Source organism: Nannobrachium achirus, assembly GCF_963921795.1.
Source record: "Nannobrachium achirus genome assembly, chromosome: 11".
NCBI lineage: Eukaryota > Metazoa > Chordata > Actinopteri > Myctophiformes > Myctophidae > Nannobrachium > Nannobrachium achirus.
This window is the reverse complement of record NC_137820.1, coordinates 35,257,655-35,272,654: the sequence shown is the minus strand read 5'-3', so window position 1 is coordinate 35,272,654 and position 15,000 is coordinate 35,257,655. Positions and strand designations below refer to the sequence as shown.

The 15,000-nt window shown below is 42.0% G+C and overlaps 1 protein-coding gene across 1 annotated transcript in view; it reads right to left on the bottom strand.

Annotated features, from left to right (window-relative positions):
- Positions 1–6,329: 6,329 nt before the first annotated feature.
- LOC308294309 (cGMP-inhibited 3',5'-cyclic phosphodiesterase 3A-like) overlaps positions 6,330–15,000 on the bottom strand; it is a gene marked incomplete at both ends in the record, with an annotated part of 72,101 nt that continues 63,430 nt past the window's right edge. The window contains 7 exons of the mRNA XM_080737037.1: positions 6,330–6,490; positions 6,708–6,753; positions 7,523–7,629; positions 7,890–8,148; positions 9,221–9,382; positions 10,048–10,251; positions 11,342–11,481. Coding sequence (XP_080593163.1) covers positions 6,330–6,490; positions 6,708–6,753; positions 7,523–7,629; positions 7,890–8,148; positions 9,221–9,382; positions 10,048–10,251; positions 11,342–11,481 — 1,079 coding nt within the window. The remainder of the gene's footprint in view (positions 6,491–6,707; positions 6,754–7,522; positions 7,630–7,889; positions 8,149–9,220; positions 9,383–10,047; positions 10,252–11,341; positions 11,482–15,000) is intronic.

The following is a 15,000-nucleotide window of genomic DNA, read 5'->3' as shown; positions in this document are numbered from 1 at the left end:
ATGACCACAACAATTTAAATCTTATAATTCATTGTATTCACATTAACAACACAAAACATTGTTCAGTTTGTGACACTTATAAACAATCAGCAAACATAATGCACTGTATAATAATAATAATAATAATAATACTAACATCACCTTATTAATATTTTTAATACCAAGAGGCACTTCCAGGAAATCTGGCAAATATAGAGAGGCTACAGTTTAGTGTCTGAATTACAAAATGGTAAAAATAAATAATGTTCTAAAAAGAGTAATTGTCTTTTTTCTTATAACATGTCTTCACTGTACAGTTTAATATACTGTACAACATGGAGCATCGACCTGCAAAGAAATGAACCTTTTTTAACAGATGTTGTGTATTTGGACATACAAAGTTATGCTACATGTGCACTCTTGCACACACTTGAGGGCACGCACGCTTACACCACACACGCACTGCCACGCACACACACGCGCGCGCGCGCACACACACACACACACACACACACACACACACACACACACACACACACACACACACACACACACACACACACAATGGTGCTGGTTCTTTGGCTTGTAATATTCATCAATTTAAAGGTAGCAGTGATTCTCAACCTGCAGGCTGAAGCCCTCTAGTGGGCCGTGAGGATATTGCAAACCCATTTGGTAAAAAAATAAATAAAAATAAAATAGATTTAGCAAACCATACAAATTGAAAAATAAGTTTTCATTTTAATGGATATTAGCCAGAACATAATAGAATGATTGCTCATTAAAAATAAATATGTTTTAAAATAAACATTGAAAAGCTTTGAAAATGCACACGTCCCACCCATCTGACCACCGAACAGTGGTCTGTGGCCCTGACCCAGAACAGGTTGAGAACCACTGCTATATTGCAGCGGTTCCCAAACGTTTTAGGTCAAGACCCAAAAGAGAAATTAGACGTTTTACCTGGACCCAAACTAGTAGTGACAACAGCAGATCTACAAGCTCACAATGCGTCGTGAGCTTGTATTTTCACTATTGTTAAACATTTGTTTTCTAATATATGGAATTTCTTAGAATTACATAGAAAAATGATTGCTCTTTTTCATTAAAATCTTAGCTTTTGGGGGGAAATGTTTTGAAGTTATAATAATGAAAAACTAAAATTAAGGGACCCATAAAAATGGGTCCCGACCCAGTCTTTGGGAACCTGTGCTATATAGCACCTCCAAGAACCACTGAAGAACCAATGTTTTTGAGTGTGTTGTTTTAGTCATGATAGAAAAGAGAATGAGCGGTGCTAAACTAAATTAATGTTTCTGTTAATGTCAAGGCTGCTCAACAGCGCCACTTGGTCACCCAACGGTATTGCAGCTGTTGCTACTGATACGAGGCGTATGAGTATACTACAAACATAGAGACATACATAGTTACACACTCGGTCAAGCATGGGAGTGCTTGCACCGCCCAAAGGGTAAAATGTGTTTGATTGTCGTGGGCACAGACCAGCTGAAGTGGATTTCCATGACTTTTAATGTGATGAAAAAAAAGAAAAAACATAAATGGAAGGAACAGACGCCAAGGCAGAGGTGTTAGATGCATGGGTTACTGGAGGCAAACTACATAGTTGGGATGGAATGCATTTGCAGTCAATGAGAACCGGCTGGATCAGCTTATGAACAAAAACAATATTTCCTATTGGTTGAAAACCTGGCGACACAGTGACGTATTTAGCCTACTTTTTTATTTGACGGGAAGTACATTTTATGGACTTTTGATATGAAAATACCCTGTGTTTTCTCTCCCCCCCCCCCCCCCCAATCATTTCAGCTGATTAAATAATAGTATGTGTGTGTGAATAAGTATGTTCAAAACAAAGAAATATTAGGAATATAAAGACAAATGTGACAATTAATTAGCTGGTGACAAGGAATGTCCTCCATTAAGCATGTTATTTGCATTGCAATTTGGGCCACATCATCATTACAGGCCAAGTAAAAAAAGAAAAGAAACAACAAAGAAAAGCTAAGATAAAAGATATACAAGCTATATTTTGGTGTGCAACACTCACACTGTAATGGAATGAAGTACAGCATTCAGAACCAGGGTTATCACAGTAACCTGAGGGTTTAAGCGGTTAATCATTTGACACATACGGGTCACTGTCGGGTGGAAACCTTTTAAGTCCAAAGCCGTTCCTTTTCTATTATTATTTTAAAAGCGATTTAAAGATGGGGTGCCATGATCCCCCCCCCCCCCCCCCCCCCCCTAAAATCAATGAACGTCTCTGCAGGAAGAGTCACCAACATCATTTTCTCTACCCCGCAATCCTTTCCCGGCAGATTCATTGCACTGGGGGGCAAAAAAAAAAGACTCAGAAACAGAAACTTGCCGCTGTTTAGATCCCTCAATAAAATGTTGTGCTGTGCACATCGAAAAGCAAGTGATTGTAGAAATACCTGTGTAAGATTTATAGAATTTGTGTCCATACACACCAGAACTGATTATTATTTGATTAATTAACAATTCATTTGCATTAACTTAAACTGCTGTCCGTGTCATTGTTGAAATGACCCAAACCTGCTTACCCGATGCTGTCACTGGTAGGCAGGTTTCCTCCAAAACGGTGCCATCTTATAATGTTGGGTGAAGTGCTCCTTTATTCACCTCGTTATAAGTGTGTGCATGTATTCATGATACAAACATCAGTTTAAATTCATGGAAATTCATCTAAAAAAAAGAATAAATGAAATAAACATTCTCGGTCTGTACAGACCGTTAGGCTTACAATTAGGAAAAGCTTGGGGGTTAGGGTTAGACATTTAGAAGTTAGGGATTAACAACTTAAACCCCATATGGTTGACCGGAGTCCCTCAGGGCTCTGTACTAGGGTCTTTTCTGTTCTGCTATTGTGGGGAAAGCTTTCGCCGGAAATAGCAGAGCGACAAGCTCACAGCACACGTTGTGTGCTTGTGGATCGGCATTTTTTGGGGGGCTAATGTTGCCCCCCAGAATATGGATAATACAAGTTTTATTGTATACAAGCATATTTTTGACCGCCAATAGCAATTATTATGGCCACAATAATCGTGACACGAAATGTTCATGTCGTCCCATTCCTATTGGGGTTCGACATTCAAAGCGTTCCTGATTTACACACGAGTTGTGTGTCACGCATTGAAGCAGATTGGCTTTTTTCGGCTTCAAGGTAATAGGCAAAACACAAACAAAGAAAAATGACAACAATTGATGCCAGAAAATCTGCATTATGAAATGTTCACGATCATAGTAATACAAACATGTGCGTGTGTGCGTGTGTGTCAGCAGTCCGGCGTGTTCCCACGTTGGCTTGAGGTCTGGTGGTGTAACGCACTGGTTCCCAGCGTGCGGTCCGCGGACCGCCAAGCGGTCCTCGAGGCGTCAACTCAGAGAGCATACCAACGAAACCAACTCTTTCTCTGTGTAGACTGATTGTCCCAGAGGTAAAAAAGAAGAAACAAAAAAGAGGAAAAAACAGGTATAAAATGGTGGGTCCGTGCCCGCCTCATGCATATCAAACTGGGGGTTCCGTGTAGAGTTCTGATGTCTGATGTCTCTGCCTCCTCTTGTTTTTCCACCACCATTGTTTTCTTTACACATCATGTCATATTGTTGTTGTCGGGCAGAAACCTCTCATCTCCATATTCTAACTTTTTTTCTTCTTCTTTTTTTGTAAATGAACACCCTACTTGATCATGCTACAGCATCACACGAAAAAAAAAAAAAAAAAAGTAGCAGGTCCACAAGCTTGAGCTTGTACAGATGTGCTGTTTCAGGTCTTCAGGCTTTTCCTGAAAATGTCCAGCAAATGCATTTTTTCCTACAGGTTTCTTTTCTTGTTTTGCCTTTAACATTTGTTTGCAGAATGGAGCATATTTTTGCAGAAACACGCAATAGGCAAGAAACCACTCCATTCCCATTGAAAAGCAGAATCCACCTTCATAGGTAGACTAAAACTTCTAAGTCAGAGAAGGTCATACAAAAATAGCTGATCTTCAAGCTCAATCTCAGCTCTAGCTCAGTTCTGCCATATCACTGGAAATATACTGTCTTGCCAATGGCAGGACGTGTGACGTTTTGAAATGGCACATCTGCTACTTCTGAATCTGGATGGTGGACAGTTTTGGATGCACGAGGTTTCCACCCGACAGAGACGACATACAAGAAGGTCGGTGATGTTAGCCACATGAGACCGCATAGTGAGACCAGCCGTTCTGTATGGCATGGAAACGGTGTCACTGGTCAAAAGAGAAGTGGCAGAACCGATGTCACAACAATTGTCATTAGGAGTGACAAGGAGGGACGTGATCAGAAAGGACTGAAGGACACATGCGGCCAAATCCCAGCAATCTCAGCATCAACGTTGTATACAGGGGCGTCACAACGGGGGGGGGGAAGTGGGACTGAGTTACTAGGGCCCAAGGTGGAGGGGCCCTAATTATTTTATACTTTAGCTATTGAAAAATAGCAGCTATACAAGCTCACAGCGTGGCACCGAGTGGCTCGCTGCAAGCTTGTAGATCTTTTGAAAAGACGTGAAAATGTGTGCAAATCTTTGACTATATGTATTTTTTAAGCGAACATTTGTAACTCAAATTTTGCTTCTGGGGGGTCCCTGGAACTAAATATTTTGAAATGGGGGTCCGTGGCCAAATACATATCATTTTGGGGGTCCTTCACATGAAAAGGTTTGAGCACCACTGACATAGAAACAAGGATTTGAAACATTCAAAGACATTTTCACAATTTTTCAAAAATAGCAGATCTACAAGCTCACAGTGCGGCACTCAGTGCCGCGCTGTGAGCTTGTATATCTGCTATTTTTCAATAGTTAAAGTACCCAGGGCCCAGAATTTTATGCGACACCCCTGCATGCGGCCAAATCCCAGCAATCTCAGCCATCAACTTCGTATATATATATATATATATATATATATCTTTTCCTGTAGGAGAGTAGTGTTGTAATTTCTCAGTCCTTTCATCGAACAAACAATATTATTAACTGATAACTGATATGTCACCAATTCTAAGGAATCTCATTGTTGTTTGTTTAATTGTTTTTTGACGGAGCGTGGCATCCTAGAGTGAGGACGGCGGATCACGTAATTTCCTAATTAAATGTAGTTTCCAACGCTACTTTTTGCTACCCCACAGCATTTATTCAATCTTCTCCAAACACCTACTTAAACACCTTACGAATTGTCTGTTTTTTTTGTGGGGGGGGGGGGGGGGACAGTTCTTATATAAAGTCAGTTAAAAGACATCTAAGGGGTTTTAAATAAGAAAAAACACTGGGGTAGTATGGCATTAAAAGGGTTAAGAGTCACAGTTCCTCATTCATAAAGTGCTCCCCCCATCGCATATTGAAGGTATTGCAGTACTAGAAAACTCCTCCAGGGGGAGTTTGGTGAAACTGGATATTCTGACAAAAATGTGTAAAACACTTATTGTTTATTTATTATTACTTTTTCTTCGGTATAGGCACACGTTTCCCAAAACTTCTACAGTGTTGTGTCTACTTATGGAAGTCCATTGGTCCAAAAAATGACGTAATAAATATCACAATGGATGTATTTGTGATATTTGACGAACGCACACATGCACTCACGCGTGCACACACACACACACACACACACACACACACACACACACACACACACACACACACACACACACACACACACACACACACAAACACAATGAAATAAACCAGCCCTAAGGGCGCATGCAAACTGATGGGCGAGTGCTGGCGCTTTGGCATGGGATCAACTTTGAAAAAAACAAACAAAAAAAAACAGACCTGGTTGGTTGTTTACGTTGTTCTGACATCAGGACACCTCATCCCAGCTTAGCAGAAGGATATAGCTACGGGATATAGCATGATGTCAGACAGGTCAGCTATATCCTTCTGCTGAGCTGGGATGATATTGATGACATCAGGGATCTCCATATATGGGGCTATATGATATATCCTATATCCTTCTGCTGAGCTGGGATGGGGTGATGTAAGAACAGGTCAGGTATATTGTGATGTTATTGTGATGTCAGAAGAGAAGAGTGAGAAATTAATGAGGGATTTTGAGTGTCAGGAAGAGTGACAAATTAATGAGGGATTTTGAGTGACAGATAGGAACTGGTGGCTTTCATAATAAGTAGCGACCTACTTTAATTGTGTTCTTTTTTCATTGTGGTAAATATTACAACATATTTGGACCAAAGGACTTCCATTCCTAAGTGATGTGCTGCAAAACACGAGTCTGTTAATATGGTTTTAAAAAATTACAAATAATATTTTTAAAAAAATGTTTTGTTTGTCACTCCGCAGGCGGGTCACATTCTTCTTGTGGGGGGAGTGGCCACTCTGGCTCCTCCTCCCCCTCCTCTGGCACCTCCTCTGCCCCAACAAGCCCCTCCTCCTTGCTGTGTGGCTCCTCCTCCTCCTCGTGGATAGCGGTGATAGGCTCATTAGCAGCAGCTACGTAGGAGATATCGCAGTGTTCATTTAGTTGACTGAAACTAAAATAAACTTACCCCAGACTACCCGATATTACGAAAACAACTAAATACAACTAATACTAAAACGAATAAAAGCTAAAGTAAAAGTACGCCTTTTCAAATAATAATAACCGTAATTAATAATTAAAATTAAGCTGAAATTGAAAACAATAACAAATAAATAATACAATAGTAACCTTGGATGGAGAGTTTCTGAGGGTCCTGTGGGTCCATCTCGTTCTCCTGCACACACAAACAGGAAGGTGATAAGTAGAACCAAAACTGACTGTGTGTGTGTTTTTTTGTTTCAGAAATAACTTTTCAGACCGTGGTTCTTTAAAGCAGTGATTCTCAGGGTGTGTTCACACAGTGACACCGCCCACTTCCCACAAAGCATTGTGGGAAATGCATTCTTATTTGGTTAAGGTTTTGATAAGGTTCTGCTAAGGTAAGGTTCTGATAAGGTTTTGATAATTTATATCACTAAACTGTCTGAACGCACCCTCAAACTCATATCAAGTACTTCCCTCTCAACATCATGTCATCGTGAATGCTCACATATTAGCTCATTTACATTTGATTTCATTTATATATAAAAAAAAAAAAAAATCGGATCGCAGATCACCTTTTCTAAGTGCCCCAAAGACACTGCTTCTGGTCTGGAACCGGAAACAGACATGGATATGCTTTTTTGGGGGGCGGGACAACACGTTCCCCTATCCCACTGCCTTCACCTCCTTGTTACGCAGCTAGCTGGCTAGTGCAGCAATGCTAATATGGATTAACATGAGGTCTGTGGACCACAGCATGCGCACAGATCGTGCAAAATCTGTGGACCGTCGTGCACAATGGACACACGCGATAAACGCTGTCTTTTAATGGCAGTAAAATGAGTCAATACATTGGGATGCTAGGGTTTAAGTTGTTAAAGGAACCCCTTTCTGGTTCCTCCAATAACTTAAAAAACATTTCATCTCTAGATAACAGTGCGTGCGTGCGTGCGGTGGAGGACCTGGTGGTTCTCCTGGCTGAGGACTTTCTTCCACATGAGGTGGTTCTCCTGGAGATGCTGGCTGATCTGGCAGAACACGGCTCTCTTCTTCTTCACCACCGCTTTCTCTGGAAAAAAACATGGAGGACAATAAACATCTGACTGTGGATAGAAATAGTGTAGAAATCAATTCTGAACTTTCCACGGTCCACCAATGAGAGTGAGTAGACAAGAAATGGTGCCATCTTATAATTAGCATTAGTGAGGTGTCTGAGGACCAATTATATTGAAAATGGGTGAAGTGGTCTTTTAACACATTTTGCTGGGGACCCCCTAGAACCCCCTCAAGGAACCCTGGATCCCACTTTGAAACCCACTGGCCCACTACCTGACGTCTCAGAGCCGGTGGACGCTGTGTCTTCTTCATCTTCATCGTCATCATCATCATCTTCACTGTCATGATGGCCCTCCCCCTCCGGCCCCGCCTCCTCCAGCCAGCGGCCGGGCAACAGGGAGGCAGAGTCATAGGAGCGGCAGAGTGGTGCCACGATGTGTGTGATGAAGGACTCCTGTAGCTGGGCGAGCTGCGGAGTCGAGCGGTCCATGAAGGGGCTGATGGGAAGACCCAGGCTGGACTCCTCGTCGCCCTGCGGACCGGATTCACCATGACTTTAAAGGAGTAGTTCAGCCAAAATAAAATGACTTATTTCCTATCAATTACACTTCCCATGAAGCCTTGAATTCATTTCTTTGTTTTTGTCTCATTCCTAAGCCAATACCTTGATGACCGGGTCACCAGTCAATAGGAGACTCAGTAGGCACCTGATACACCTACGAGCGAGCGGAAGCGAGCGAGTCGCCGGGCCGAATGGTGCGAACGTCGCTTAATCTGAGTTATGTGCCGCTATGGACAGAATAGTAAATATTAAGCCCCCTTAGTTCACATGGTCCAAGTTAAAAGCAAGAAAAAAAAGGCCAGCTGTCTGTAGCTCAGTAGCGAGGGTTAGCAGGTAATCCAACGGCCCGGGTTCAATTCCCGCTGAGGGAACGACCAGTACATTATTCCTCTGAACGTGTGTTGGTGCATGCGCAATGCAATGACAAGACCAAGGGTGATAACGGGTCTACCAGCTCCTGGTAGCCAGTAGTCAGACTACTGAGCCTTAGCTAAGGGATGATAACGGTGATAACAGACCCATACTAAGGGATGACAACGGGGACATCGGCCGGTCATCAACTTATTGGCTTAGGAATGCGAATCCTTTAAGGGGACTAAGTCTGTGTGAGATTACAAACACACTTCCCCCTCCCCTCTCTGACCCCCCCCCCCCCCCCCCCCCTGACAGGCATCAAACAAGGTAGCTATCTTTGATGCTTTAATTGATTAGAGAGAGCACTGACGAGCCCAGAACATGTTTGACACTTTAATGGCCCAATCAATTCAATCAACTCAGCGCATAACCCCTTTGAAGATCAAAGAGAGCAATTAAGAGCTCCGGCCGAGATCCTCCCTCCCCTCACAGACAAAGAAGTCCCTGCAAGGGATGAATGTCAACATAAACAGTGGAACAAAACCAAAATACACCCAAAGGGACATGTCTTTCTGCAAGGAAACACCCCAGCACAATAATATAGTGACTGATAGAGAGAAATGACTGCTCAAGTAATTATATACATAATATATATTCAAAATAGGCTTAAATTAAGGATGTAAATTACCTGTTGGTAGAATTCATTGACAATGCCCTGGGTCCATTGTAAATGCAGATCTCTACGTTTCAGCGGCCCATTGATGTCGGCCAGTTTGATGCACATCTGACACACCAGCAGCCTGTCGTTCTCATTGGACCAATCGATGCTGGAGGCGGGATCGTCGCCCACCTATGGGAAGGCAACAAATATATTTTGCAACAATTTATAATGAAAAAGACGCAATTCTGGAAAATTGCAAGTGTGGTTGACGTGACACGAGTCACAAGGAATTTGCTGGGAAATGAATTACATCTTGCCATTTATATTAGATATTGTGATGTAAAGTGAAGCATGACCAAAAGCTTGACTTTTCTGTTGTTTACAAAACACTGGTTCACTATGCTGGGAAAAAGTATTAACCTAACTATTGAGAATATGGCAACCAAACTTATTATGCTGACATTTAAACATAAGAGGCACAATGTAGAAGTACACAAATAGATGGTTATACCCATCTCATCTGTCTATCTGTTTCCATTTTCTACCCATATATGTATCTCTGCATTTGCTCCACATGTCCCAAATTCTTCTCCCTTCCCTAAAACACCCGGGACAACACTCCACACGTCCCAGACTCTTCTCCCTTTAAACACCCTGGACAACGCTCCACACGTCCTAGACTCTTCTCACTTCCCTAAAACACCCTGGACAACGCTCCACACGTAATAGACTCTTATACCATCCCTAAAACACCCTGTACAACGCTCCATGCGTCCTAGCCTCTACAAGATAAAAGGTTTTTGCCTGACACCAAATGGTACCTTGTTGTTATAAATAGTGAGTTAGAACATTACCTTGGCGTTGAACTCGGCCAGGAAGTCAAAGTGTTTCTTCAGGTCGGTGGCGAGGATCGCCTCGATGACCAGGAAGCGAAAGCGCTTGAACTCCACGTGGCCCAGGCCGGACAGGAAATTGAACTCCGGGCGCGACAGGAAGAGGTTCCAGGCGGAGGCGGCGTGATGATTCTCCAAGACCGAGCGGTCGTTGTAGAGGACCGCCTATAACAAACACATGAACACAGTTTTTCAGTGGGGCCCTGGCTCCACTGCAGGCACAAATCAATCAAATCAAATCAAATCAAATCAAATCAAATCAAATCAAATCAAATCGCTATGACCGAAAGAATAAGATAACGGATACAATCGGACAAAATTTGTTCTCTCAACCGGTCTCTCCCTTATAGTCCAGTAAGTTTAGGCCAAAATTAGGCTAAACCTAAAACAAATTGCAATAGTAGCAAACTCAACTGATTTTGTATCCTCAATATGTCCTTAGTGAGAGATAAAAAGTCCCAAGGAATCCCATCGGGGGAAAGTTTTGAAAACGACCTACCTACCTTCACTTACTATACACTACACTTTAAAGGAAAAAATGACTCCCAATAAAATCTGCTTTAAGTGGGATGTGAGGAGTCAGACTAAGGGTTTTTAATTATTCTGAATCCATTGCAAGCATTTGTTTTGCACGAAAAACATTCCTTGGGCAAGAAATGGCCCCTCAAAATGATGGTTTATTGATGAGTCATCAATTTTCACAGTCTTTTGGGGTCCGTTTTTAGCCCAAGGAATGTTTTTCATGCAAAACAAATGCTTGCAATGGATTCAGAATAATAATAATAAAAACCCCTAGTTTGACCCCTCACATCCCACTTAAAGCAGATTTTTTGGGAGTCATATTTTCCTTTATAGTGTAGTGTATAGTAAGTGAAGGTAGGTAGGTCGTTTTCAAAACTTTGCCCTGATGGGATTCCTTGGGACTTTTTTTCCCTCACTAAGGACATAATGAGGATACAGAATCAGTTGAGTTTGCTACTATTGCAATTTGTTTTAGGTTTTTTCATATAATGACTGGACTATTATGGTGCATTCAAACCTGAAGAGAAATATGTGTTTCTAGTCGCTTCAATCGCCACTTTGGTCGCGGAGGTAGAATATTTGTCCGGTGTGACCGTGCCCGTACAGAGTATTTCTATGTTGCAGTAATACTTTTACTTAAATAAGGAATGTGAGTACTTTTTACACCACCGCCCCCGCGACGCGACTCTGGATGAGCGGTAAAAGATGGCTGGAAGTGTTCCAGTGTGCGTACCTGTGGCGCGCTGGTGGCCACCAGGAAGGCGTTGGTTCTTCCGGGGTGGTCGTAGTCGTGCATGGCCGCCGCTACGTAGAGCGCCATGAGCTCCAGAGCCGGGATGAGAGCCGACAGACAGCCGTATCCCTCCTCTCTGTCTGAGGATAGACAGGCACACGGAGAGACAGACCGTTAAGAGACAGACAGACAGTGGTGGGAAAAGTACTCAAATGTTTTACTTAACACCTGGAGTGCCTAATACCAGGCACGTGCACACATAGGCATCAAAGGGGGTTTGAGCCCCTGCCCCTTTACCTGTCTGTAAAAGTGCCCTCTCCAGACCATGAATGCAGTTTTTACAATGGTGAAAGAAATGCAAATGCCCTCTTTCCATGCCATATCTTATGGCGATATTCAAGAGAATTGTCTCACAACGCTCAAGCTTCTAGAAATTTCAGCCCCTGCCTCTCTAACATTCTCTGCACGTCCCTGCCTAACACGTTACCTGATGTGTTACCTGGTGGTAACTAATAGCCCCTGTACTACCGCAGGCGGGAATGAGGGAAAAGACTCAGTTTCCCATGATGCCTTATTGTAAGATAAGGACTTGTGTTTGGAGGTTTACCTCATATATGCCCTGATTAAGACCCTGTGTGGTGGAAACATAGCGGCTTTTATTTTTTTGTAATGAAATAAAGTACCCTGTTTTTACGTCCGTCCTCCTCTTTTACTTTTATGAGCGCTCGGATCTCTCCTCTTTTATAAGTATAAACCCACTGGCGCCTTAATTACTAAAACAATGTATATAATATGGAGCAATTACACAATGTTTTACTCCATTATTGAATACTTTTGTTTTGGAACACATAGACATACTGTAGCTAATTGTGCCGTGATCACTTAGGTCACAGGGTGCTTTTTGAGAGAACCTTGAGCTGTGTGGGCGAGCGCATTGAAACATGCACATAGATAACAGCTGTATGGGATAGATATAGTGGGAATCCCACACATATCCCACTGTGGGATATGTTATTAGATTGTCTGGAGCCTGCAGCCTGGCACAGAGAAGCGTAGCTGAGACCTGGGAACCGAGGGAGCAGGTGTTATTTTTTTCTAGAGCACGACTGAGTCTTGAGTTCAATGGCAATCCCAATTTTGGAGAGTCCTAGACCATGATTACTAATGTTTAACCAATATTATTTGAATAACATTTTTTTAATAAAATTTTTAAAAAAATCGCTAAATCTTTAATTCAAATTTTAACCCTTTCAATGCTACCTTTTCACCACTAGAGGGCGCCCAGTGGCCATAGAAAACACCATAGAGATACGCTGGTATATGCACAAGCCGTGCGCAGCCATGATGCACCTGAACACTTTCCTTTGTGCATGTACAGGAACAGGATGAAGTTAGCTTGAAGTTAGCTATTGGCTACCAAGCATTTTAGAAGCCCTATTTTCGGCGATTTAGCCATGATTAAACCTTGCACACCTCATGGATATGCATGGAACAGAGAAAATGAGCTCTAAAGATCCTGGATTGCATTGGAGTGGATGGTAAATATCGGCGGATAGTTCGGGATAGGCACAATAAGAGTTAAAAAGTAAAATAAAAATAAATGAACCCAAATTAGGTTTTGATGTAAAATTAAGTATACATCTCTATGAAAAGAATATCTAACTTTAATTATACAATGACAACCACACATAAATATAAAATGCAGACATAAAGAAACTGAACTTCATTTTACTGTCGCATTGGGACACATTGTGAGTGTAGATTTGAAATTTCAGATCTTTTTGGAAAATGTTCACCGATAACGTCATGCCCAAAGCAGGGACACAGAGTTGCAAGTGGTTAAAAATTTGGACACATAAGCACACATAATTGCTGAAACTGATGTTATGTCAAATAATGATTTATATATACACACAAAAATATATATACACAAAATCTGGCAACACAGCCGGGGAGCGAAGAGTGAGAGAGGGTGAGAACCACGCCCCCAGTACCACGGTAGAGAATTGATGTAGCCGTCCCCTGGTGGTCAAATATATAGCAACACCTCCACATTTAAAATGCTACTGCGCAATGCGCATGCTCTATAAGCTGAAACGCTAGCTATTGGCCAAGGTGGCACCGATATCTGGTGCCAACTCCGCGTGCTTCAAAGACCACTGAGAAACTTTCATTGAAATGAATAGCTGGGGACGGGCCAGTCTGCTCTCTATTATATTATACCTCTATGGTGAGAACAGAATGGGTGTGAACGGTGCGAAGGATATCAATCAAAGAAAACAAAGCAAATTATCTACATACTGTGTGAGCATAGCAGATGTACTGTATACTGTGCATGATAACTGCGTATGTTATTATGTTTTAAATGGTGTTTAATTATTAATCATTTTATAATTATATGAAAACGAGTCCTTACCCGTTCAAAGATATGAGCTCCGAAATGATGTGCAGTGTGTGGGTTATGGGGTGTGCACTGTGCACACAGTATATGAGGGATGGAAAGTAACTTTAACTGGTGCTTGCATGATAATATGTAGGAGCATCAATGTAAGAAATACCCGTTTCGTTTAATGGCTATAGAGATACTGTGTGTCGATCTGCATGATTTTTGGACAACATCTGTAACAGGGCCAGACAGCCCCCCCCCCCCCCCCCCCCCACACACACACACACACACACACACACACACACACACACACACACACACACACACAGAGAGCTGGTTAAACATTTTGCCTCATGCTAGATGCAGAATAGATATGCCTCATGCTAGATGCAGAATAGATACCATAAAAATGCTAATATACAGCATCTGATTTGTGAAAGTGACAAACGGGCTTCACAGTTGTGTCAGGTGTGTTCATATGCTAATGGTGATGCGATTTCAGATCAATTGCTCCAGCCACTGAGGAGAAACGCTGTGACAGACACTCAGACAGACAGACACTCACTCAGACATTTGGAAAATTATATGTTTGATATAAACCTTACAGATATTGTCCTCAGCACGATTGAGAATGGTAAGCAGTGCTACACTTGCACGGATCCACAGTACTGCGGCGACACACAGACGACCTTATCGTGTGTGAATCTTCAGGACCACTGCATCTCAGGTACTGAGAAGCCATAGGGTATGGCAGTGGTGGCCACTTTCAAACATTTCGTATAGCGCCCTCCTTTGGCCAATTGGAATAAGATTGGTTTCAGTGATATTTTGACTAACCCTCTACATCTTTGCCAAATGTCATGAACATGTGACTTTGCATGTAAGATTTAGAGGCAGAAGAATAATTTGCATAAAACTGCAATATTCATTGAATTATTAAATATATATATATATATATATTTCACATACAAACTTCTCACCCCATAGTCTGAGTAGATATTGGTCCAAAGTTCATGTGAAAAAAGTTCTGTGCACGTGACGCGAAAATCCCAGGAGGAGATAGATTTTTACTGTTTTTAATATAATACGAAATGGTGGGAGATCTAGGTCAGAGGTCAGAGTGGCAAAGTTGTTCGGCATGAGGAGACGCATATGTGTGTCCAGGTGTCATGGCTGTATGTCAAACAGAGCATGAGCTATACCTGTTCAAAGTTTGCAATTTCAAAGGCTTCCTACAGTGCCACCCTTTGGCCAATTGTTGTAAAAAGTAATA